Source organism: Ceratotherium simum, chromosome 32 (assembly GCF_057802395.1).
Source record: "Ceratotherium simum simum isolate JZ-2026a chromosome 32, ASM5780239v1, whole genome shotgun sequence".
Taxonomy (NCBI): domain Eukaryota; kingdom Metazoa; phylum Chordata; class Mammalia; order Perissodactyla; family Rhinocerotidae; genus Ceratotherium; species Ceratotherium simum.
In genome coordinates this window covers 1,797,306-1,822,015 of record NC_141931.1, presented here as the reverse complement: position 1 = coordinate 1,822,015, position 24,710 = coordinate 1,797,306, and the positions used below count along the sequence as shown (strand labels likewise).

General features: G+C 36.4%; 1 protein-coding gene across 3 annotated transcripts in view; it reads right to left on the bottom strand.

Annotated features, from left to right (window-relative positions):
* The window catches only part of CUL2 (cullin 2), a 96,159-nt gene that overhangs the window by 42,626 nt on the left and 28,823 nt on the right, over positions 1-24,710 (bottom strand). For all 3 annotated transcript variants that reach the window (XM_087420618.1, XM_004425233.2, XM_087420619.1), the window contains exons 3-6: positions 20,326-20,428; positions 16,324-16,418; positions 5,963-6,068; positions 2,224-2,306 (exon numbers count right to left, since the gene is read on the bottom strand). In XM_087420618.1, the coding sequence (XP_087276744.1) occupies positions 2,224-2,306; positions 5,963-6,068; positions 16,324-16,418; positions 20,326-20,428 (387 nt within the window). The remainder of the gene's footprint in view (positions 1-2,223; positions 2,307-5,962; positions 6,069-16,323; positions 16,419-20,325; positions 20,429-24,710) is intronic.

The window sequence follows — 24,710 nt, the reverse complement described above, 5'->3', positions numbered from 1 at the left end:
GCCTGGGTTCGGTTCCCAGTTGCAGAACCACACCACCATCTGTCAGTAGCCATGCTTTGGCAGCGGCTCACAGAGAAGAACTAGAAAGACAACTAGAATATACAACTATGTACTGGGGCTTTGGGAAGCAAAAAAAAAAAAGGGGGCGGGGGAGATTGGCAACAGATATTAGCTGAGGGCAAATCTTTCCCAGCAAAAAAAAAAAAAAGCCTGTAAAAAAAAAAAAAGAAGATGGAGGCTGGAGTCATACCAGCCTTGTTAGAGCACCACCAATGACTTCTCTGTTTGTAAAATGGTAAACAGTACCATCCTCCTCGGGCTGTGGATTAAATGGGATAATGCAGGTAAAGCTTTTAGAACTCTGCTTGGCACATAGTTCCCATATTTAATTTTTATCACTATTATTCAGCCTTAGTTTCCTTAGCTGTAAAATTTGGGATAATATCTACCTAACAGAATAGACATGAACATAAATGGATATTAGTAAAGCATGTCACACAACAGTTAATGGAAGCTGATTATAACACTAAGACAAGCTGACCTAACATCTCTGACCAGATGTCTGTCTTTTCCAGAATTAATGTACTATAGTTGTATTATTTTTCTTATACAGTTAGATTTTCTTTAACTTTTCATCAAATTCATTTTTAACAAGCTAACAATGACACAAGAAAAATTTACTAGGTTGGGACAAAATTGTATTAAAAGAGACATTTCATAAAAGTATACTTGGAAAGTTGTGACAATATTTTCACTACACAATATAAAATAGCCGAATTCCAAGTCAAGAAAAAAGTTAATATTTCTTAGGAAATTATATTAGAACCTATAAATCTTGTTGGGAGTGTTCTTTCAGTTAATCATAGTTTGGCAGAGAAAAGAGGAAGGAAAAGAATCGTTCCACCCTACTGTGTCATTATTGCCTTTTCTCTCCACCTTGCTGTCTTTGGAAACAATGGAATCATTAAAAGGGTGAGTGACAATTTGTTAAAACCAAGTTACTAATTGCTACCATCTACTTTCTATTTGGTATTAACATTAAATTTTAAAACATCCTCTTATCCTCTTTTGTGGCTTTTTTTTTTTTTAACCCCTCATTTCCTACTAGGAGTCCCATAGTAAGAACAATGCTTTACTTTTTTCCCTCACATAAAAAACTCCATATTTGGGTCATCTTAATGAAAGCAGATTCAGATGGAGTGGTCATTATCACATTGCAATTCACTAGTCAAGATAATTCCTACAATATCAGTTTCAGTAACCTGAAATTTATTACACAAACATCTGTGTGACTGATTTTTAGTACTTCTGATTTCCCGAAGCTTAAGTCTAGTAAGAATCTTTTAGGGGCCGGCCCTATGGCTTAGCAGTTGAGTGCGCATGCTCCGCTGCTGGCAGGCCGGGTGCGGATCCCGAGTGCGCACCGACACACCGCTTCTCTGGCCATGCTGAGGCCTCGTACCACATACAGCAACTAGAAGGATGTGCAACGATAACATACAACTATCTACTGGGGCTTTGGGGAAAAAAAGGAGGAGGATTGGCAAGAGATGTCAGCTCAGAGCCGGTCTTCCTCAGCAAAAAGAGGAGGATTAGCATGGATGTTAGCTCAGGGCTGATCTTCCTCACCAAAAAAAAAAAAAAAAAAAAAAAAGAATCTTTTAGGCCAGAGCTGACCCAAGGATGTTCTATTCTGGACGCCACAGGAAAACTTTCTTTGTCCCAAACTCGATTTACACAGCTCTTAGGCAAAGAGTCAACCACTGTGGTCCATGAGTAGCGTGGGAAGCTATTTTTCCCATAAATTTTCTTACTATAATAGGCAAGTTATGGATTTAACACTGGGGCTAAGAGGTAACCAACTAATTCAAAGAATCTGTTTTCTTGAATAGGTTATCCTCATCAGGATTTAAACTGAGACAATATGTTCAAACAACTCAACACTGCCTGAAACCGAGAGGTTTCAGAACTGAAAAACAAGTCACTTCCTTCAGGGACTTATTTATTCACTAAGCATATTTAGGCTATAAATAAAGATCAAAGACCTGCCAAAAAAAAAGATTATAAAACAATTTTAAAATGTTGGCATTAAGATGGAAAACGCGGCTCGTTACAGTAAGACAAGGCCTATGTCCAGTCAATAGCCATGCTACTGTACACTATTTTAAACTATTTCAAACAGCAAATTAGAATTGACTCAAGAAGATGAACGTCAGTACTCACTTTTTAATTTCTCGGAGGAGCATTCGGATAAGGATGGTCTGAAGTGGTTCAACCATCAATTTCCTCCACATATCCAATGCTAGCTGCCAGGAAAAATAAAAATCGTCCAGGCTGAATTACTAAGTATTTGTTTTTAACATTTGTTGAAGACTTAAAAAAAAATACCCATCAAGAGAAGTATTTATAATTAATATTTCAAAATTCAAATGAAAACTGAATAGACATAAGGAAAATAAATTTCTAATTTAAAATGACAATGACCATCATATCAGACTTGTACAAAGAACAGAATTAAGGTTTTATCATTAATTAAAAATCTTACAGAAATAACTGATTTTTATAAAACCTTAATTTATCGATTGCTAAATGCCCAGTATTATGGACGGGCTACAGACACCAAGGTTATAATAGAAACAAGGGAGGTATGTTAAATAAAATAATGTGATTTGGCCGTCAGCTGCTTTTTTAAATTACAAAATCTCTCATACAAATATAAAAGGGTAAGTCAACTTAAAGAATAAAAAAACAAAACACCCCTCTATTCACCACCCAGTCTGAGAAATACAACTTTACCATTACCATTGCCTCAAATGTCCTTCTCCTTTCCCCTCAGAAGTTATCTCTATATCCTGAATTTTGTGCTAAATCATTCCCTTGCTTATAATTCTACCAAATGTGTAAGTATTCCCCATACAATATTTTTGAAGCTGACCATTTCTGACCTTGATAACAAAATCACATTGCATCCTCCTCTATGTATGATTTTTAAAATTTTAACTTTGTTATTGAAATCCATCCAAACTGAAAGATATGGCTATAGTTCAATCATTGACATTGCTATATAGTATCCTATTGTATGAATACACCATGATTTATTTTTCCTTTCTACTGCTGATGACATGTTTGTGATTCCAGTTTTTAGCTGCCAAGATAAATGCTGCCTACTCTTGTATAAATCTTCTGGTGAACATAAGCAAGATTCCCTGATACACACCTATGAGTGGAGATGCTGGGCTATAGGGTTGGGCACACATGCAGCTTTACTAAATAAAGCCCAACGGTTAATTTATACTCATACAAGCAATGGACAAGAGTTACCATTAGTCAACATCCCTGACAACAACTGGTACCGCCAGGCTTTAGTCAAGCATTGCCAATCTACTGGACGTAAAATGGTATCTCCTTGTGATTGTCACTGGCATTTTCTTGAATGAGGCTGGCATCTGTTTATATGTTTATTGTGCATCTCAGCTTTTTTTCCTTGAAATGACCATCTCTTTTGTCCATTTTTCCATTAATGTTTGTCTTGTTCTTAATGAAACCTAGGATTCTTTATATATTGTAGAAATTAATCCCTTAACAGATTTACACATTGCAGTTTGTCATAGTTTGTGACTTGACTAAGAGTTTCTTTATAGTGATCTTTTAGTAAAAATATATTATGTTTAATGTTCTCAAATTTATCAATCTTTTCCTTTATCATTTGTATTTTTTGTGTCTTTTAAAAACTCCTTCCCTATCCTAAGGTCATAGGAATATGTGTATTCTATACTGTCTTCCAAAAGTTTTCAAGTTTTGCGATTCACAGTTAAGCCGTGAAACTCCAATATATTCTTCCTATACAGAGTACAGATTATTCCAGTATCAAAAATTGATTGCTCCTGTTTCCAACTTAACTGCATCCACACAAGCATAAGTCTGTTTTTAGCCTCTTGATTCTGTTTCTCCGGGGTAACTTTATTCTGATCCATTGGTTAACTCCATTTCAAATAAGTAAAAGCATCTGCCTTCCCACAAAGAACATCCTTCAAGTTTTGCCTTCTTTTTTTTCTTTTTAAATAGCATGAAAAGGGTTAAAAAGGCAACACATAAGAAAACGGGACCTTACAGCTGTGGTGGAGGCAAACTGGTAAAGCCTTTTGAAAGGCAAGTTGGCAAGGCTATTAAATTCAGGATGTACTTTGACCCAGAAAATCCACTTCCAGGTACCCACTTTACAAAAATTTCTGCTCATGTGCAAAGAAATATATACCTAAATATCACTCCCTGAGCGTAAGATTTTTGTCTACCTTGTTCACTACTGTATCCTAGCATATAGAACAGTGCCTGGCACACAGAGGGATTCAAAATACATTTAATAAATGAACAAATAAACAATGATGTTCACTGCAATATTGTCTGTAACAACAAAAACTGAAAACTAAGGGGAATAGTTTGATAGTTATATCCCTAGTACAGAATATAAAGCTCTCACAAAAAATAAATTTAAGTGAAAAGTCTCCTAGACACGTTAACAAAAAAAAAAAGGCAAGAAATACAAGCTATAGGACTTAATGTATGGTATGATACCATTAATTTTTAAAAAATAAAATCAAAATCATTATGTGTGTATGTATATTTATATGCAAATGCACAGGTAAAATTCAGGAAAGATATAAACCAAATTGTTTATAGTGATTTCCTCTGGGAAGAAGAGTGGACTTGATGGTGTTGGTGATAAGGGATGATTTTTAAGTAAAATATTCACTTATAATCCTACTAACTAAAGTAACTACTGTTAAGATTTCAGTATTTCCCACTAATCTGTTTCTCTATATCCTTTTTCCCCTACATTTTATTCCTATTAAACGTATAATGTTGTGCCCAAATTTTTTCATAAACCATTTTCCCCTTTGTTCAAGTTTCTATGAACTATTTCCTACTACTAATTTATCCATTTACCTAACTTTATAACAAAATCATACTGTATATATTCTTCTATGTATGATCTTTATTGTTCGATATTGGAAATTTAGATTGTTTGCCCATTAGTCACCTTTACTAACAATGATTGCAAGGAATATTTTTAAACACTTTAACTGTTTTTTCCATATTTGATATTTTCACAGTACAGATTACTAAAAATGGGACTAGCTGGTCAACAGGCATTGAACATTTTAAAGTCTACTGAAAGACGCCACCAAATTTCTTTCTAAAAGGATTATTCAATTTAAATTTCTACTAATGCTGCATCTTAGCTGTTTATTTCCTTCATTAACACTCATCACAGTTTAACATTAATCTCTCTACTTATTTGGCATCTGCTTCCCCAAGAGGACGGGGACCTTCTTTCTCTTCACCATTGTATCCCCAATGTCTGGCTACTCAGTAAATACGTATTACATGAATAAACAAACATTATATTAGAGTACTTCTTTCCCAATTACTATACGCATTATATAATTTTCCACATTTAAATTTGCACTATACCTCAAGAATTTGAGTGAATTACTTGACCTGCACACCTCATTGTTTTACTCTGAATTTCTTTACGTTTCAAAGTTAAAATAAATTTGTTATATCCATCAATTTCTATTTCCTCTCTTTTAGGCTCTCTTTTAAGTCCATATCCTTTGTACTTTTTAACTAGAGTCTCAACATTTTCTAAATACTTTTTATGAGCTTTTTCACATAGCAGAACTATTAACCTCTATCATTCATTCATCCATCATTAATTTAATTATTAAAATAATACTCATCACATCTTTCCTATTCTTCTCACCTATCTGAATTATTATTATTAATATTACAGTATTTTATTTTTATTACAGTATTTTATTTACCTAACATTAAGGAGGTTTTAAATCTTGACAATTTTAAGATGGTCACCTCAGTGTCCTTAAAAAAAGGCCAGTGAATCAAATTACCTCAACCCATAGAAACATTCTTATGTTTGCCAGTCATTTAAAGAATGCCCTACCTCTCCTATTTCCATAAGTGGTTCATTCATATCTACACCACCATAGCCGTACTGAAGGTCAGCTTCTGTCAGTTTATTCTTCTTAATAAACTGGGTATTGAGATACCTGAAAAACAAACATGATATCACTGGACACTATGTCAAAATGAGTAGGAAGACAGATGACTTGCAACTTTAGAACAATAATTTTAGGGTTCTAAATCAACTACAGAATAGTTCAGTATTATATCCAAAAGAAACTAATTATGTAGAAATTAGAAATATAATAAAAAAAGATAAAAATTATCAGCCCAACTCTCTGCAAGGCCCTAAGAGACAATTTAAGACCTCTAGAATAGGAAAACCCCCTATTACCCCAGTGTCACTTGACAAAAACCTCAAGGATTTTGCTCTAAAAATCCCAATACTCTCATAGCCTAACAGCTCCTATCCAACGTCAGACCTTCTACAATCCGATTTGCTCATTCCCAGATTCTTCTTGGTAAGTAAAGATACGTTCACTTTGCAAAGAATTAAACAGAAAATGATTAAAAGATCCAAGTCAAGTCAGTTCTCTAATTTATATTTTACCACCAGGAAAAGATGTTAACTTTTCATTTTTAAACAACAATAAAAAAAGATCACAATCAGGAGGTAAGAAAAGGGAAGAGATGTTACGGAGAGTAACAAGTATGGGCAAAACTGACAGATTTCAGATCACTCTGTCTACCAGAAGAAACTAGCTTTGTAAAGAAAACATTTCAACATATTCTAAGATTAACAACTGTGATGAACTCTAAGAGTTACTGAGATGTCCTAAAATTTAGAGTCCTAAAATTAAATAAAATGTATAGAAAAGGGCCTGTAATATTCAAGTACTCACTTTTCACCATTCCAGATTTCACTAAAATGCCTTTAATGCTCACTACCTAAAACTACTCATTTGAAAGGCTCTGCCAATGTGTTAAATAGCTATTGACAACACAAGTATTTGGTCAACAACCACAAAATCTCTATATTAAAACACACACTTTCTAATGTTCACTGCATCAAATGAAAGGTCAACTTAACATTTACAGACAACTGAAACTGAAAGCAAAAATAACAAAAATTTCAACCACATAACTCCATCAACAATTCCAGGAGATGATGAAAAGTATAACTCCTGGAATTAGCTCCAAAGTGGCACAGCCACAGCCATCTACACAAGTTTCACTCCACTTCAAGCCTGCAGACTCCAAGGCTTACACCCTTGGTGCTCCATCTGACATTCAGTCTCCTCTGGCCACAGGTTACAAAGTCATATCGTCTTCCTTTGAAATGCCATTTACCCTACCCTTCCACTCTCACTGTAACCCTCATTTCATGCTGGGTTTCCAACTGTGCCTTCCAGCTGAAGAAAGTGGAATAGAATGGAGAGACAGAAGTGAAAGCCAGAAAGAGAATGAATAGCCTCTGAATAGAATCTATTTCACCTGAAATAGAACATCAGGGACAGCGCCTGAAATTTTACTGTGGAGATATTTTAATCTCTGGCCTCTGTCATTAAGGTCTCAGCTCAAGCACACCTCTCTCAGGCTAGATCTGACCCCAATCCAAATTAACCTTAACTTCCCACCTCCAGTGAGGAACTGTCTAATACACAACTGTTTTATTTTCTTCCCAGTAGTTGCTACTATGTGAAATAATCCTATTCTTTTATTTACTTGTTTTGTATGTCATCTCCTCTCTGGTATATAAGGTCTACAAAGCAAGGACGTTGTCTTGTAGACAGCATCCAGAACAGTAGTGGGCAAATATGAAATCCTCAAAAAACACTTCTTTGATGAATAAAGGATAAATAAATGGGTAACATTCCAGACAGCAGGGATAGCAAAAGCTAATATTAGAAGACAAACTTGGAAAGCAGCCCGCGGGCAGAACATAAAAGCCACGAATGCCAGGAAATAAACTAACACTTGTTAGTAATCACTAACATTTATTGAGCTCATATCACGTGTCAGACACAGCCCTAAGCATTTATATGGCTGAATACTATGAGGTAGACAGATGTGGTACTATTATGATTCTCATTTGATATATAAGAAAATTGAGCTTAGACAGCTGAAAGAACTTGCCAAACATCAATCTGCCAGTAAGTGGCAGAGCTGGTACAGAAACTCACGAGTTCTCCCACTCTCATTTGACAAGCATTGACGGAGTGTGTACTTTATGCCAGGTACCATGCAAAGCACTGGGACAGAAGAATGAAAAACAAAAGTGTGGTCTCTGCCCACACAGAGCTTACACGTCTAGTAGAATATACAAACACAAACAAATGTAATATTTCAACAACGATATCTGCTCCCTGAGTAAAGGGAACTTAAATGTCATATCTCTACCATTTCTATGGGTCTTTCTATATGGATCCTTTGTTCCAAATCAGTTCCTTTTTTGGTCAGTGGTATTATGGCCCTCCCAGTCATCCCACCTAAAACACTAGAATCATTTGTCTCATCCTTCCATTTTACCTCCTTTAATCAGGTGGTCTTCACGTCTTCTTAAACTATTCATCATTCCCTCCCATTACTTCCCTTTTCACTTCCAGTACAATTTACTTTCCCTCTGCGTGGATCATGTGCAACGCTCTCATGATTGGTTTCTATTTCCCGTTTCTCGCATCTCCAATTCATCTAAAAATTCTGCTTTCGTGATGTCACTTCCCTATTCAGAATCCTACACTAGCTCCCTTACACCTACATAGTAAGCGTAAACTCCTTAGCATAGTGGTGTGTTCACTCTGAAGAAGCAGCTGCTAAATCTGCAGAGGTCTGGATTCACTAATCCATTCCAAAGATCTGTATGTGTATTCCTGGGCCCTACACTGTTTTAGTGGAGCTTTATTTATTTGTACCCAGTAGGACAAGGGTATAAATTCTCTTTCCCTCAGGGAATAAAATTTAAACGAACTTACATTAACTATATCTTTCTCTTTCCAGATTTCTACTCTTGATAGTTTAAGCTTGATAAACAAGCTTTTAAAACAATTTAAAGATATAAATTAAAATGTAAACAGTGCAACTTTTCATTTTGATATGGATACCATTCTTAATTTCTCAGTCACTGTAGGATTTTACAATCAAATTTATTAATCACATATTTGTTTTAAAATAAAGACATATGTTCTAGGAAACCATAAAAGAAAATAGCTTCCAATAACTTCTTAAAATAGTTTATTCTCTACCACACAGGCAATACCTGATTGTTCTGCTCAGGTAAAATGCAGTAGTACATGTTCTTATAATTTATTTTGTCAACAAAGTGGTTAACAAGTATCCTTTGGTTTTCCGGAGTATTAGTAGTAACACAATTAATAATAGTATTTGACAAGAAATAACAGCCTCAGGTAGCTTTTATTTTTCTTTTTATTGAAGTAACATTGGATTATAATATTATATAGATTTCAGGTGTACATCACTATAATTCGACTTCCTTATACACGACATCGTGTTCACCACCAAAAATCTAGTTGCCATACGTTACCACACAAATGATCCCCTTCACTCTTTTTGCCCTCTCCCCATCCTCCTCCCCCTCTGGGAACCACCAATCTGTTCTCTGTATCTATGTTTGTTTGCCGTTATTTTTTTTTTTTTTTTATAATTTTATTTATTTATTTTTTCCCCCAAAGCCCCAGTAGATAGTTGTATGTCATAGTTGCATATCCTTCTAGTTGCTGTATGTGGGACGCGGCCTCAGCATGGCTGGAGAAGCGGTGCGTCGGTGCGCGCCCGGGATCCGAACCCGGGCCGCCAGTAGCGGAGCGCACGCACTTAACTACTAAGCCACGGGGCCGGCCCTGCCGTTATTTTTTTTAATCCTCCACACATGAGTGATATCATAGAGTACTGTCTTTCTCCATCTGACTTATTTCACTTAGCATAATACCTTCAAGGTCCATCCATGTTGTCGCAAATGGCAAGACTTCATCTTTTTTTATGGCTGAGTAGCATTCAATTGTGTATATATACACTACATCCTCTTTATGCATTCATCTGTTGATGGGCACTTAGGTTATTCCACGTCTTGACTACTGTAAACAATGCTGCAATCAACATAGGGATGTATATATCTTCTCAAATTAGTGTTTTCGTTTTCTTTGGATAAATACCCAGAAGTGGAATAGCTGGATCATATGGTAGTTCTATTCTTAATTTTTTGAGGAATCTCCATAGTTTTCCATAGTGGCTGCACCAATTTACATTGCCACCAGCAGTATACAAGGGTTCTCTTTTCTCCATATCCTCACCAACACTTGTTATTGCCTGTCTTTTTAATTATAGCCATTCTGATGGGTGTGAGGCGATATCTCATTGTGGGTTTGATTTCCATTTCCCTAATAATTTGTGATATTGAACATCTTTTCCTGTGCCTGTTCGCCAGCTGTGCATCTTCTTTGAAAAATGTCTCTTCAGATCCTCTGCCCATTTTTTAATCAGGCCATTTGTTTTTTTGTTGTTGAGTTGCATGAGTTCTGTATATATATGGTGGAAATTAACCCTTTATCGGATGTATGATTTGCAAATATCTTCTCCCAATCAGCAGGTTGTCTTTTTGTTTTGTTGATGATTTCCTTTGCCGTGCAAACTAAAAAGTTTGATCTAGTCCCATTTGTTTATTTTTGCTTTTGTTTCCCTTGCCTGAGGAGAAATATTAAAAAAAATACAGCTAACACTGATGTCAAAGAACATACTGCCTATGTTTTCTTCTAGGAGATTTATGGTTTCAGGTCTTACATTCAAGTCCTTAATCCATTTTGAGTTAATTTTTGTGTATGGTGTAAGATAATGGTCTACTTTCACTCTTTTGCATGTGGCTGTCCAGTTTTCCCAGCAGACTGGGAAATTTATTGAACAGACTTTCCTTTCTCCATTGTATGTTCTTGGCTCCTTTGTCGAAAATTAGCTGTCCGCAGATGTATGGGTTCATTTCTGGGCTCTCAACTCTGTTCCATTGATATGTGTGTCTGTTTTTCTGCCAGTACCATGCTGTTTTGATTATTATGGCTTTGTAGTTCAACTTTGAAAGTAAGGAGTATGATACCTCCAGTTTTGTTCTTTTTTCTCTGGATTGCTTTGCCTATTCGGGGTCTTCTGTGGTTCCACACAAATTTTAGGATTCTTTGTTCTATACCTGTGAAAAATGTCATTGGGATTTTGATAGGGATTGCACTGAATCTGTAGATTGCTTCAGGTAATACAGGCATTCTAACTGTGTTAATTCTTCCAATCCATGAGCATGGAATATCTTTCCATTTCTTTGTGTCTTCTTCAATTTCTCTACACAATGTTTTATAGTTTTCAGAGTACAGGTCTTTCATTTGCTTCATTAAATTTATTCCTAGGCATTTTATTCTTTTTGTTGTGAATGTAAATGGGATTGTTTTCTTGATTTCTCTTTCTGCTAGTTCACTGTTAGTATATAGAAACATAAGTGATTTCTATATATTGATTTTCTACCCTGCAACTTTAATGTAGCCATTTATTATTTCTAATAGTTTTTTGGTGGATTCTTTAGGGTTTCCTATATATAGAATCACGTCATCCACAAATACTAACAGTTTTACTTCTTCCTTTCCAATTTGGGTGCCTTTTATTTCTTTTCCTTGCCTAATTGCTCTGGCTAGGACTTTCAATACTATGTTGAATAAGAGTGGCAGGACTGGGCATCCTTGTCTTGTTCCTGTGTTCTCAGAGGGATAGCTTCCAGTTTTTCACCATTGAATATGATGTTAACTGTGGATCTGTCATATATGGCCTTTATTATATTGAGGTACTTTCCTTCTATACTCATTTTATTGAGAGTTTTTATCATAAATGGATGTTGAATCTTGTCAAATGCTTTTTCTGCATGAATTTTATTCTTCATTTTGAACCATCCTTGCATCCCTGGAATAAATCCTACTTGACTGTGGTGTATGATCCTTTTAATGTATTGTTGTATTTCGTTTGTTAATATTTTGTTGAGGATTTTTACATCTATGTTCATCAGCAATACTGGCCTGTAATTTTCTTTTTGTGTTGTCCTTGTCTGGTTTTGGTATCAGGGTAATACTGGCCTCACAGAATGACTTAGGAAGTGTTCCGTCTTCTTCAGTTTTTTGGAATAGTTTGAGAAGGACAGGTGTTAAATCGTCTTTGAATGTTTGGTAGAATTCACCAGAGAACCCCTCTGGTCCTAGACTTTGGTTTTTTTGTGGAGGTTTTTGATTACTGTTTCAATCTCCTTACTAGTGATCGATCTAATTAGATTCTCTAGTTCTTCTTGATTCAGTTGTGTAAGGTTGTATGATTCTAAGAATTTACTCATTTCTTATAGGGCATCCAATTTGTTGGTGTATAGCTTTGCATAGTAGTCTCTTATAATTCTTTGTATTTCTGTGGTATTCGTTATAATTTCTCCACTTCCATTTCTGATTTTATTTGAGATTTCTCCCTTTTTTCTTAGTGAGTCTAGTAAAAGTTTGTCAATTTTGTTTATCTTTTCAAAGAATCAGCTCTTAGTTTCACTGATCTTAAGTCTCTGTTTCATGTATTTCACTCTGATTTTTATTATTTCCTTCCTTCTACTGACTTTGGGCTTCACTTGCTCTTCTTTTTCCATGATGACGACGTCACTCTCAGCTTAAGGTAACTTTGAAGCCTATAAGAAATCAGGAATTTCAATCTATCTTGGAAAATTCCATTAAAAGACTTGTTCTCATGCTAATACCTACTGGATTTTCAAGAGTTGTTAGTTCTCAAGTTAATATCTTAAATACTCCACTTCAAGGGCCAGCAGGGTCTAAACAGATATGTAGTACTAGGAAAGGTAGGGCAGGAGTGTCATTATTTTTCTTTATAATCAAAATCCTTACGTCACCTAAGCTAATGCATATCCATCTTATAAATCAGAGTAAAGAAGAGGCTAGAAATTACTTCATAAGAATAATACTGAAAAACATCTTTAAAACCAAACTGATTTTTTCCTTTACATTTCTTCACATAGATTTCTTTGTAGACTATGATAACAACACAAGAGATAGCCTAGATAACCTGACTACCCAACAAGTAAAGACTATTATGCAGTTTTCATCCAATTACTGCCAACTAGATCCTCTTTGAAAAGGATCTCACCGCCTCTTCTACCAATATAATTAAATAAATAACGATCAGTCACATGATGCCAACATCTCCGAGGTCAAACAAAATACTCTGTAAGTGAATCCCATGAACCATCAGTTCTCAGTTTTTGCTATAAACAGTGGAAAGTTACTAAATGATTTTAGACAGTGATCAAATTTGCACTTTAGAAAAGATAACATTAGAAGTTTACTAAATGGAATAAATTAGAAATCAAAGGCTGGGAGACTGGTTACAGGGCCTTTGTCGTAACAGTTTAGGTGAGAAATGATAAAAAGCTTGAACTATAACAGCAATGCAAAGGAAATAATGAATTTTAGAGATATTCGGAGGATTCAACCATCAGGGGTCAGGTAGAGAGGATAACCGTAAGTGATGGATAACTGAGACTTCTGGCAGGTACGTCTGGGTATACCGTACTATCATTAATTAGTAATCCTGGGACAGTGTGTGCATAAAAGATAACGAGCTCAGTTCTGAACATCTACAGTAGTACAATGTACCGATGCAACATCCTGGAGGTATAGGCAGCTAGGTAAAAATACTCCTCTGAAATATACTCTGTAGACCACCTGGGATAGACATATATTTTGGTGATTATCAATATACAGGTTGTAGCTAAAACCAGTGGTAATTGAGCTCATCCTGGAAAGAATATGTAGTGTAAGAAAAGGGATGAAGGGCCGGCCCCGTGGCTTAGCGGTTAAGTGCACGCGCTCCGCTGCTGGTGGCCCGGGTTCGGATCCCGGGCGCGCACCAACGCACTGCTTCTCCGGCCATGCTGAGGCCGCGTCCCATATACAGCAACTAGAAGGATGTGCAGCTATGACATACAACTATCTACTGGGGCTTTGGTGGAAAAATAAATAAATAAATAAAATTATAAAAAAAAAAAAAAGAAAAGGGATGAGAATGGAATCTACGTGAGTGACTAAAACAGTGTGTCTAGGACGAGACTAAGGTAGAATGAAGAAATTAAACGGGTTTAATCACACTGATCTCGGTTTAAATTCTGCTCTTGTGATTTTTTAACTGAGTGGCCTTGAGCAAAGTCAATTAATTTCTCTGACCCTTGTTTCCTCAGCTATAAAAATGGAGATACCAAGTACCTCATATGGTTTTACATATCATATATTGCAACATTCAATAAAAGCTCATTAATGTTCTAATTTAATAGTATTAATTGAAATAGTACCAAATTAATTGATTTTGGTAAACAGATGCAGGAGAACCAAGAGAATTGTGTCCTAAAAAACTAAGAAAGAATAGAAAAACAACTTAGACCTTAGTAAAATGTTCCTGCTAAGAGGGCTCCCACTGCATGGCACATAGTCTAAACACTCTCTTGTCGTCTATATCCCAGGGGCCCAAGCTCCTCAGCAATGCAGAGGCATGCACACACTCGCACTCTTACCCTTCGAATTCCCCCAACTCTCCCCCACAGTTTAGCTAGGGAATTCTTAAAGTTCTATTTATGACTATGCCACTTTGGTGGATGAGGGAAAAAAATCATCAAATGTCAGGATGTTTAGTGTATACCAAACACTGTTTTATAAAAGCCGAGGCTATGGTAAACCTTGTGCTTGTCACCAATTGCTGGTTTCTGGTTTTATTACACATTGCTCTTCTAAGAAGAAATAAAAGCTACTGGCCATTTAGAAGCAAGCTTCAGTTTCTAACATAGGCAACCTACAGTGAGTAAACTCAAGCGCTGTTATAAAAACCTAAGGGATCATGAACCAGTGAAGCAAAGGACAAATACGATAAGAGAATCAAGCCTTGGCCCCAACACGGTATTCCCGCAACGCACGGTGTAACCGTGCAGACAATGCTCTGAGACCCAGCTCCACTCCCAATTCTCCCCAATGAGAAAAGGAGACAAGGGTCCATGTGTGGCCCTGGCCACAAGGCACAGGGCTAAATTATCCATCACAGGCCACAACCCCTTCAAGAACAGACACCCTAGGTCCCAGGGTGAAAGGCCCAGGTGCTGATGTCACTATTCCTTCTTTAACCACTATTCTTCAATACACAGGTGTCTGCCTTATGTACCTAGGTACTTATTTCCATTGTGTTCATGGATAGGTTAGAGAGGATCAGCCCAGAGTGCCATGGGAACACGCAGGAGTGGCAGTTAACACAAAAGATCTCAGCAGGAGACTGGGTAGGGAGGGAAGAGGGAAGTTCAGAGAGGTGAATGTGGAAAAACACGTCAGAATTAGTTTTTCAGAGAAAGAAAGAAAAGCAATCCAGACAGATAGAACAGCATGAGGAAAGGCAGGAAGCTGTGAGAGACTGTGGGGCATTACAATGCTGGAAGTAATTCAATGTGCCTAGAGGAGAGGGTAGGAGAACTTCCAGAGGAAAACCGTCCAGTACTTTGACTAATACTATTTCCAAGAAACACAAAATACTGAATCCTAGAGTAAATACGAGTATACTGGAGGGGGACATGGGAGTAGATTTACTCTGCTAAGTTTCATCCAAACTGAAGTTCCACTCTGGATCTCTGTTGAGATTCAACATGTGCTCTATAGTCCAAGACAATATGAAAAAATAGAGCTACGCCATTAAATATAGTTTTCACAGAATAACTTTCCACACAAGACAAACACCCACATGACCCAGACTACAGACCTTCCCCCATAGCAGAGAAAAGTCCATATAGCAGGAAATGCTTTAGTTCTGTGCATTTCAATGGGTAATGGGTAATTTTTTAAAAATTTCCTTCAATTATGAACTCAGGCAGTATTGTCAGACTGTCAGGAGTGTGAAAGCACATGTACCTGCACAAGCAGTGTATGCAGTCTGTTAGTGTCAGGAGTGTGAAAGCACACTTACCTGTACAAGCAGTGAATGCAGTCTGTTAGTGTCAGGAGTGTGAAAGCACACTTACCTGTACAAGCAGTCCATGTAGTCTGTTAGTGCCAGGAGTGTGAAAGCACACGCACCTGCACAAGCAGTCCATGTAGCCTGTTAGTGTCAGGAATGTGAAAGCACACATACCTGCACAAGCAGTCCATGCTGTTAGTGTCAGGAGTGTGAAAGCACACGCACCTGTACAAGCAGTCTATGCAGTCTGTTAGTGTCAGGAGTGTGAAAGCACACTTACCTGTACAAGCAGTCCATGCAGTCTGTTAGTGTCAGGAGTGTGAAAGCACACATACCTGCACAAGCAGTCCATACAGTCTGTTAGTGTCAGGAGTGTGAAAGCATACTTACCTGTATAAGCAGTCCATATAGTCTGCTCCCTTGCTATACTCCTCCCAGTACCTATGATACATGACAAGCACTTGCTCTTCAGACTCCAGAACTCTCTATATGAAGAAGAAAAACACTTTTACTTGGAAAGCACTAATCTTTTTCATTTGTAACCTGTGAAATTTATCAAAGATTAATGTTCTAAAAAAATAACTGACATAATTCAAGTATTATAAATTACATTTACAGGGCCGGCCCCGTGGCTTAGCAGTTAAGTGCGCGCACTCTGCTGCGGGTGGCCTGGGTTCGGATCCCGGGCGCGCACCGACACACCGCTTCTCTGGCCATGCTGAGGCCGCGTCCCACATACAGCAACTAGAAGGATGTGCAACTGTGACATACAACTATCTACTGGGGCTTTGGGGGAAAAATAAATAAATAAAATTATTATTATTTTTTTTTTTTGTGAGGAGATCAGCCCTGTGCTAACATCTGCCAATCCTCCTCTTTTTTTGCCGAGGAAGACGGCCCTGGGCTAACATCCGTGCCCATCTTCCTCCACTTTATACGGGATGCCGCCACAGCATGGCCTGCCAAGGCAGTGCGTCGGTGCGCGCCCGGGATCCAAACCAGCAAACCCCGGGCCGCCGCAGCGGAGCGCGCGCACTTAACCGCTTGCGCCACCAGGCCAGCCCCTATTTTGCTTTCTTATTTTCAGTGTCCATCCTTTAAATAAATAAAATTATTAAAAATAAATAAATAAATCACATTTACAAACTACCTGTAGTAACAATGAAACAACTAGAAAAAAATGTGTCTTAGATTTTAAAGTTAAGCATCCATATTAGAGAGTACATTGTTTCATTCTCTAAGACAAAAGGACAAAATATAACGGTTTGATGCCCTCTTTGGGCTAGAATACTATATTAGGCTCAGTTAAAAACAGAACGAGGGCCGGCCCTGTGGCTTGGTGGTTAAGTGTGCGCGCTGCAATGCTGGTGGCCCGGGTTCGGATCCCGGGTGCCCATCGAGGCACCACTTCTCCATCCATCCTGAGGCCGAGTCCCACATACAGCAACTAGAAGGATGTGCAGCTATGACATACAGCTATCTACTGGGGCTTTGGGGGGAAAAAATAAAATAAATAAAATCTTTAAAAAAAAAACAAAAAAAAAAAAAAACAGAACGAAACTCTATTGCCATGTATCTGTGTTTCCTCAAATCCATCACTTCTGATCAGCCTGCTAGTTACATATCATCACTCCAAATGATTCACTTTTGTGAGTAAAACTATGAAAATTGACACCTTTTCCACATTCCCCAAATAAGTTATTTTATACCTACTTAATAGAAACCTATTATTTTTTATAAAATGAAAATCAAACTGAAATCTGAGGTCTAATTTTTAAAAGTTATTTTTAAAGGAAATCTAGTCTAACAATAAAAATACACTGGACTGATATTCAGGAAATCTTAGGTTCTCTTATCTCCGTTCTTCCATTAACTGTCCATATGACCTTAAGCAAGTCATGACCTCAAGAGTCATCAACTTAATTCTCTGATGAAATGCTATGCTTTTAAACTTAGAATTTTAATAATTAAGGCTCAGAACAGTAGAAATAACCTATAAATAGTACTTTTTGGCCTATCAGATTAGTAAATAAATTAAAAATAGCAACTAGTATTAATAATGCTGGGGAAAAGAGCACCTTTAGGAACCACTGCTGCTGGGTGGACAGAATATAAATCCAAGAACAATTTGTTACTATACGTCAAAAACAGTAAAAAATGTTCATGACCTATGACTCAGTAATTCCATGTCATGTCTAGGAATTTATCCTATAAAATAACTCGGTTATACAAAAATAATTTAGCTACAAGATGTTCACAGAAGTATTGTTTATAATAACAAATTACATAAAATGGAAATAATCTATACACCCAGCAATATGGGAATATCTAAACAAATCCTAGTATCTCCATACAATGAAAAATGTTACAATCACTGCCAAGACTACAAAAGTCTATTTAATGACAAAGAAAGACTTACATATTATTAAATGCAAAAAGCAGATTATAAAGGGTATGACTCCGTTTTCTAATAAAAAAATAGAAGTCTACACAAAGCAAAAATATTCATAAGATATCTAACAAATTACTATATTTTAATATATACCAAAATAGACATATTTAAATATAGATATATAAAAAATATTAAGACCGGTTAGTTCCGGAGGTATGTTATGCGTGATGTTTATTTTCTTCTTTTTGCTTATCTCTATGTTCTAAATTATCTATAATGGTAAGCAATACTCAGTAATTTAATAAGTATCCCCCCCAATCAAATCAAGTTTTCTTCTCACAAGTGAAATTGCTTCAATTCTGTTGGCTAGATTAACAAGTTACTTTGTCATCTACACATTAGCCAACTTCTTTTTTGTCACTGGATCTGAGCCAATATATGATGTACAATTATATAAGTATTCTAAACTTTCATAAAACTAGTTCATAATTTCATTCTAAATCACACAACTATACCAGTTAATTTCTTAGTTTTAATTACTGTACCACTGCTATGCAAGAGGTTAACAGCAGGAAGCTAGGTAAAAAGTATATGAGAACTCACTGAATTATTTTTGCAACTTTTCTATAGGTCTAAAATTATTTCCAAACAAAACGTTACAAAAAACAATCACACAAGGGGCCGGCCCCGTGGCTTAGCGGTTACGTACACGCACTCCGCTACTGGCAGCCTGGGTTCGGATCCCAGGCATGCACCGACGCACCGCTTCTCTGGCCATGCTGAGGCAGCTTCCCACATACAGCAACTAGAAGGATGTGCAACTACGACATACAACTATCTACTGGGGCTTTGGGGAAAAAAAGGAGGAGGATTGGCAATAGACGTTAGCTCAGAGCCGGTCTTCCTCAGCAAAAAGAGGAGGATTGGCATGGATGTTAGCTCAGGGCTGATTTTCCTCACACACACACACACACAGTCACACAAGCTATGCTAAAATATAAAATGGCAAAATTTATAAATGCCTTACACAGGTATCAATTTTGGTATAACCAAAGCTCACTAGCTCACCAGAGCAGAACTTGAACCTTAAAACTAACTTAAATTAAACATTTTAAGACCACTTCAAAGTACTTGCTACCCAAACCGCTTCCATGAGCTGATAAATGCACATACTAGAACACTAAAATGTATCTGCCACGTACAATAAAAAGTAGAGCATTTCCTTCAGATGTTTTAGGGGTAACATCACATGACCAATTGAAATCTACTTACGGGTTATTACCATTTTAAAAAGTATCTATCCATAAGGTGGGTTAAGTGACCTGCCCATGGTCATACAGCTAATAAAAGGTAGTCAAGTTTCTAGCCCAGACAATGAATGATCTCATCCAGTTCCTGATAAGACCAGCAGTCCAAAATAAGGTAGAAATGCTGTCTATAGCCAAATACTGCAAAATTCATTCACTGTTCATACACAGATCAAGTCTGCAATGTTGCCCTCACACACATGGCATACTAACCAAAACAACTGGTCACAGAGACTGTTTCTATCATGCTTTTTAATTTATCATTTCCCTTTCTAATTTCAGGTTTTTGTAAGACTTTCTATAGGATATGAAGAAGCAGCTAAAAGGTTGAAAATAATGAAGATAAAGATATACCAAGAAGTGGGAAGCGATCGTTAAGAAAAAAACCTGGTTCTGTAAACACCATCCAGAGGACATAGGAGCACATTTTAAAGTTGAACCAACCTTGATTTGAAATCCTGCTCTTTTACTTATTAGTTATACAATCTTGAGGAGCTGAACTGATTTCCCTTCAAGAACCTAACAACCAGTGCCTGACTCATAGCTCTTAAATATATATACTTAGAGAAATGCTATTAGGAAACAAAACAAATAACCTTATCTTGATGTAAGCTGTGCACTAGAAAACAGTGAACTAGTCAAATAACTATGCAGTGACAAACACATTTCTACCACGTACATATCATTCCTTACCTTGTGCAAATGCCGTACGTGATTTTCCAAAAAAATCTTAGTTTCTGTATAAAGTCTTTCTCCAAGAGGTTCAGGATAGGCCACACATAAAGCATAGATATCTCTAGTTAAACTGTTAAGGTTTTCATATTCTTTGGAGATATCACTTTAAAGCAAATGAGATGCAACTCAAGTTGGGCATTAAAAAGTGAAAAATCATTATTTCATTTTTACCAGTTTAGGATTATATAGATATAGATATAAAATAAAGGATAAAATATATTACCATGCTCACTTTAAAAAGCACTATACAAATCGTTCACTTATTCATTCAACAAATACTTACTGAGAATTATTTGATGGCATTGTAAGGAAAATGGTTCCTCTCAGAGAGGTTACAATGCAGAGGGGGATTCTGGGAAATCAAGTTACCCTGAAACCTACAACATAAGGTTTATGTAAGAATGGACATAAGCATAACATCAACAAAGGACTATGGAATATCACAAGAGGCAGATATGTCTAAGCAATTCTGAGAAACAAAAGTTACAAAAATTACTCATTTGACACATTTTCCCACATCATAGTATTCATCAGAATATTCTACAACCTACCCACTGTCCTTCAGCATTCATTCTATCAGAAGAATTAGAGTATGAAGAGTAATATCAATTAATCAAATAAGTTTTGCACCTTGCTAGGTATCACAAGTGGTAGATAAGCCGTAGCAGAGAGTTCTTAATCAGGAGTTGGAGGAAATGGGATCTAATTGAGACTGGACATTTACAAGCCCCTGATGTTGATGAAGTCTCTTTACCTCTCTGCACTGCCATTTCCTCATCTCTAAGATAAGGATAAGAAACGCTCTCCTGATACCTCTACAGAATCCTTGTAAGACCCAAATCAGCTCATGTATGGTAAAGTGCTTCATAATCTATGCATCAGTGACCAAATGCAGAAGAGAAAGCCCACGTGAAGCAATCTGAGACCAGCCTAATGAGAGACGCAGGCAAAAACTGAAAGTAAGGTTCATGATGTGGGATGGAGTCAAGTAACTACAGTTAACATAAGGATCAGGAAATATTACAAAATAAAAATCTGTGCTTAAAAATATATCACAGGGCCGGCCCCGTGGCTTAGCGGTTAAGTGCGCGCACTCGGCTGCTGGTGGCCCGGGTTCGGATCCCGGGCGCACACTGACACACCGCTTCTCCGGCCATGCTGAGGCCGTGTCCCACATACAGCAACTAGAAGGATGTGCAACTAGAAGGATGTGCAGCTATGACTATCTCCTGGGGCTTTGGGGGGAAAATAAATAAATAAATAAAATCTTAAAAAAAAAAAAAAAATATCACAGCTACTAGGATGCAGGTTCTTCTTCCTCTGTATCCCCATAACATTTCACATATTCTTCTACAGAACTTATTTTTATGCAACAGAAATCATTTATACCTTTGTCATCCTCTCTAGCCTGTTCTTAATCATCTCTATATTCCCAGCCCCCAGGCACAGTTCCTGGCATCTAACAGGCACTTATTAAACAGCTGGTGATGGAAGAGAACAGGGACTCAATCTCACGTGCTCTGCCTACTGACCTCATGTCATCACTCCGGAAAGAGTGAGCGGTCCTCTCCACATGAGGTCACTGTCTGGTAGACTTTGGTCAGACTTCCCCATGTCCATTCTAAATCCTTTTGTTATTTAGTTTTAATTATAATTAGTAACTAATAAAATATCTTCATGTATATATGCATATATATTTCTTCAATATACTATTGTATTAAACAAAAAAATTTTCTTTATATTTAAAAAACAAACATAGTGAAGCCAAAATATCATCCATATAGTGTAATATCACTGTGCCAGGTTTTTTGTAGGAAAAAAAACACAATAAGAAACAAACTGTTACAATTATTTTAAATCAACTTAGGTATGATAAAGAACCTTTATAAACTAGAAGATTATCTAAGTAAAATAGTATATAAGAACTATTTATCAGCAATAATATATTAAAATATTAACCTATATTACAAAGAAGGTAGATATCTGAATATATACCACTTAAGAAAAAAGAATTTAGAAATTTATCCAGACACAAATTCTATAGAGAATTGATACTGGTTTGGTGGAAGGCAGAGGGAGCCTTACGGCATCAATAGAGAAAAACGGTGCTTCAAAATAATGCATTATATGAGCTCCTAGACCCCACTTGGAGCCCACCTAGGTTTCAGCAATAAATTCCCTTAAAAAAAAAAAGTCCTAGTTCACTATATAATTTAAATCTCTAAGAGTTTTGTTTTGTTTTACCACAGAAATTTATATTCAATCGCAATTACTCATCACAAACGTACCTTAGTAAAATCAAAAAGGTCAGAATTAAATGTATTATGTATTAGATGTCAGGATAGTGGTAACTTTAGTGACTGAGAGGGGGAACAAACGGTGCTTCTGGGATGCTAGGAGTGTTCTATTTATTGGATACATGGGTATGTTTACTTCGTGAAAATTCATCCGTACATTCATGAGTCAGTATGTACATTATACTTAAATTTAAATTTTATTTTTTTAAAAAAGACTAAATTGAGCCAGGATCTAGATCAACAATCCTTTTAGCAAAGGTGTGATGTATTTAACATCTTTAAGTTACAAATACCAGCTTCCAGAATTTTCATCCAACATGATGATATTTGCTCCACCTATTTTTCCTTTAAGCCACATAATTATTCCTGCTGCTGATACACTAGCCAGAATACAGAACTTAGTTGATACCAAAAAATTTAAATGATTCAATACCATAAATTCAGCATGATATGCTAATTATGTGCCCAAACGTTTTACATCACCAAAATTAGTATCTCAATATATCCCTTTCACATATATGTAAACTAAACTGGCTAGAAGGATTCACACCACAGGGCTGACCTTCTCACTTAGGGAACAAGGATCTGTGCCAGAGAGGGAATACAGGGAGGCTTTCCCATTTCATTCCACACACAACATTTATATATTGTCTTCCTCAGTGAGAATGTACTTGTATTATTTTTAACGGAGTCCATCTTAATGAATTTTTTAAATTAATATTTTAACTCATCATAGTTTGGGGTCTCAGTTAACCACTGTATTATTTCATTCAACTGCCTACAAGATATTCCTAAATATGTTCTTTTTCTCTAAGCCAGCCAAATATCCAACCACCCTGGAAGTGTTCAGGCCTTAGGAAGAGCACCCAAGAAGAGCATTTTTTAAGACACTTCAAAAGACAAAAAATGGGACATAACTAGAGAAGGTCAGATTTACATTTAAATACTCTCTTTCCCCAAGTCATCTTTTCCTTAAGTCACTCTTTAAAGGGAGCCAGAACATATAAATTCCTTTCCTTATGAACTTTCCACTTAAAAATTCTCGCAGTTGGAAACAAAATTGTTCCAGAACAAAAGCTCCGAACTCTGTTGCAACCAAAAGACAGTGTTGGCCAGCAGCAAAATTATTTATTTTAGTTCATTTTCTCTATTAAAAGGCACTTCCTATACTCGGGCTTAATTTTGAGTTTTAACACTATTAATTCTATTGTGTAGTGGGTCAAAAACAATGAGTTCTGCAATGTGAATAAAAGTAAAGATTATCTTAAAATTGAAAATGGTAAGACAATGACCAAAAAAGAATTTATGGACAATAAAAAATAAAGATTTTTACTGACATTTCCGAAGAGAAAGAAGGAAAATGCATCATGTAAAAAATGAATCTATGAAATCATCAATTAGCAGGCAAGGATAAAAAAGGATTAAAGGAAAAACTTTTAAAGGTACAGCAGAAAATCAGCATCAACATCAAATATTAACCTGATTTAATTTAGAATAGAGTGAAACTGTTGCTGATACACTAGCCAGAGATGACTATAGATAAAACCTTTCCCAATCTGCACAATCTAAGAAAGCACGATGGGTGCTAAGTGTAGATGCCAAAGTTACTAAGAAGTTCCCCTTCTAACGCTTGTGAAGATCGTCAAGGACGGAGATGACCTGCCTCAGCATTTTTCAATGTAGTAAAAATTGGTTTAGGTTTGAAAAAGATGCCTGATAGAATATATATTAGAAATGAGAAGAACAGTATGCCTGGTTTTCCTAGGCTGGGAAGAAATACATTCAGGGAAGGCAATCTTAAATCTCCCCTTGCTTAATTACCTTGGACTTATATAAAAGCATTTGGAATCTAACTTGTACTTAATTAGGAGAGCTTCTATATTACACTGCTGGGGTTTGGCAATTGTCCTAACAGCTACTAAAAGGCAGAAAACCATGAATAAAACTAAATCAAAACAACCCAAGAACTCCAAACGAACTAAATGTAGATCTACACCTCGTCTCTATCTTATCATAGGAAAGCACTTGATATACATAAAGGGTGAA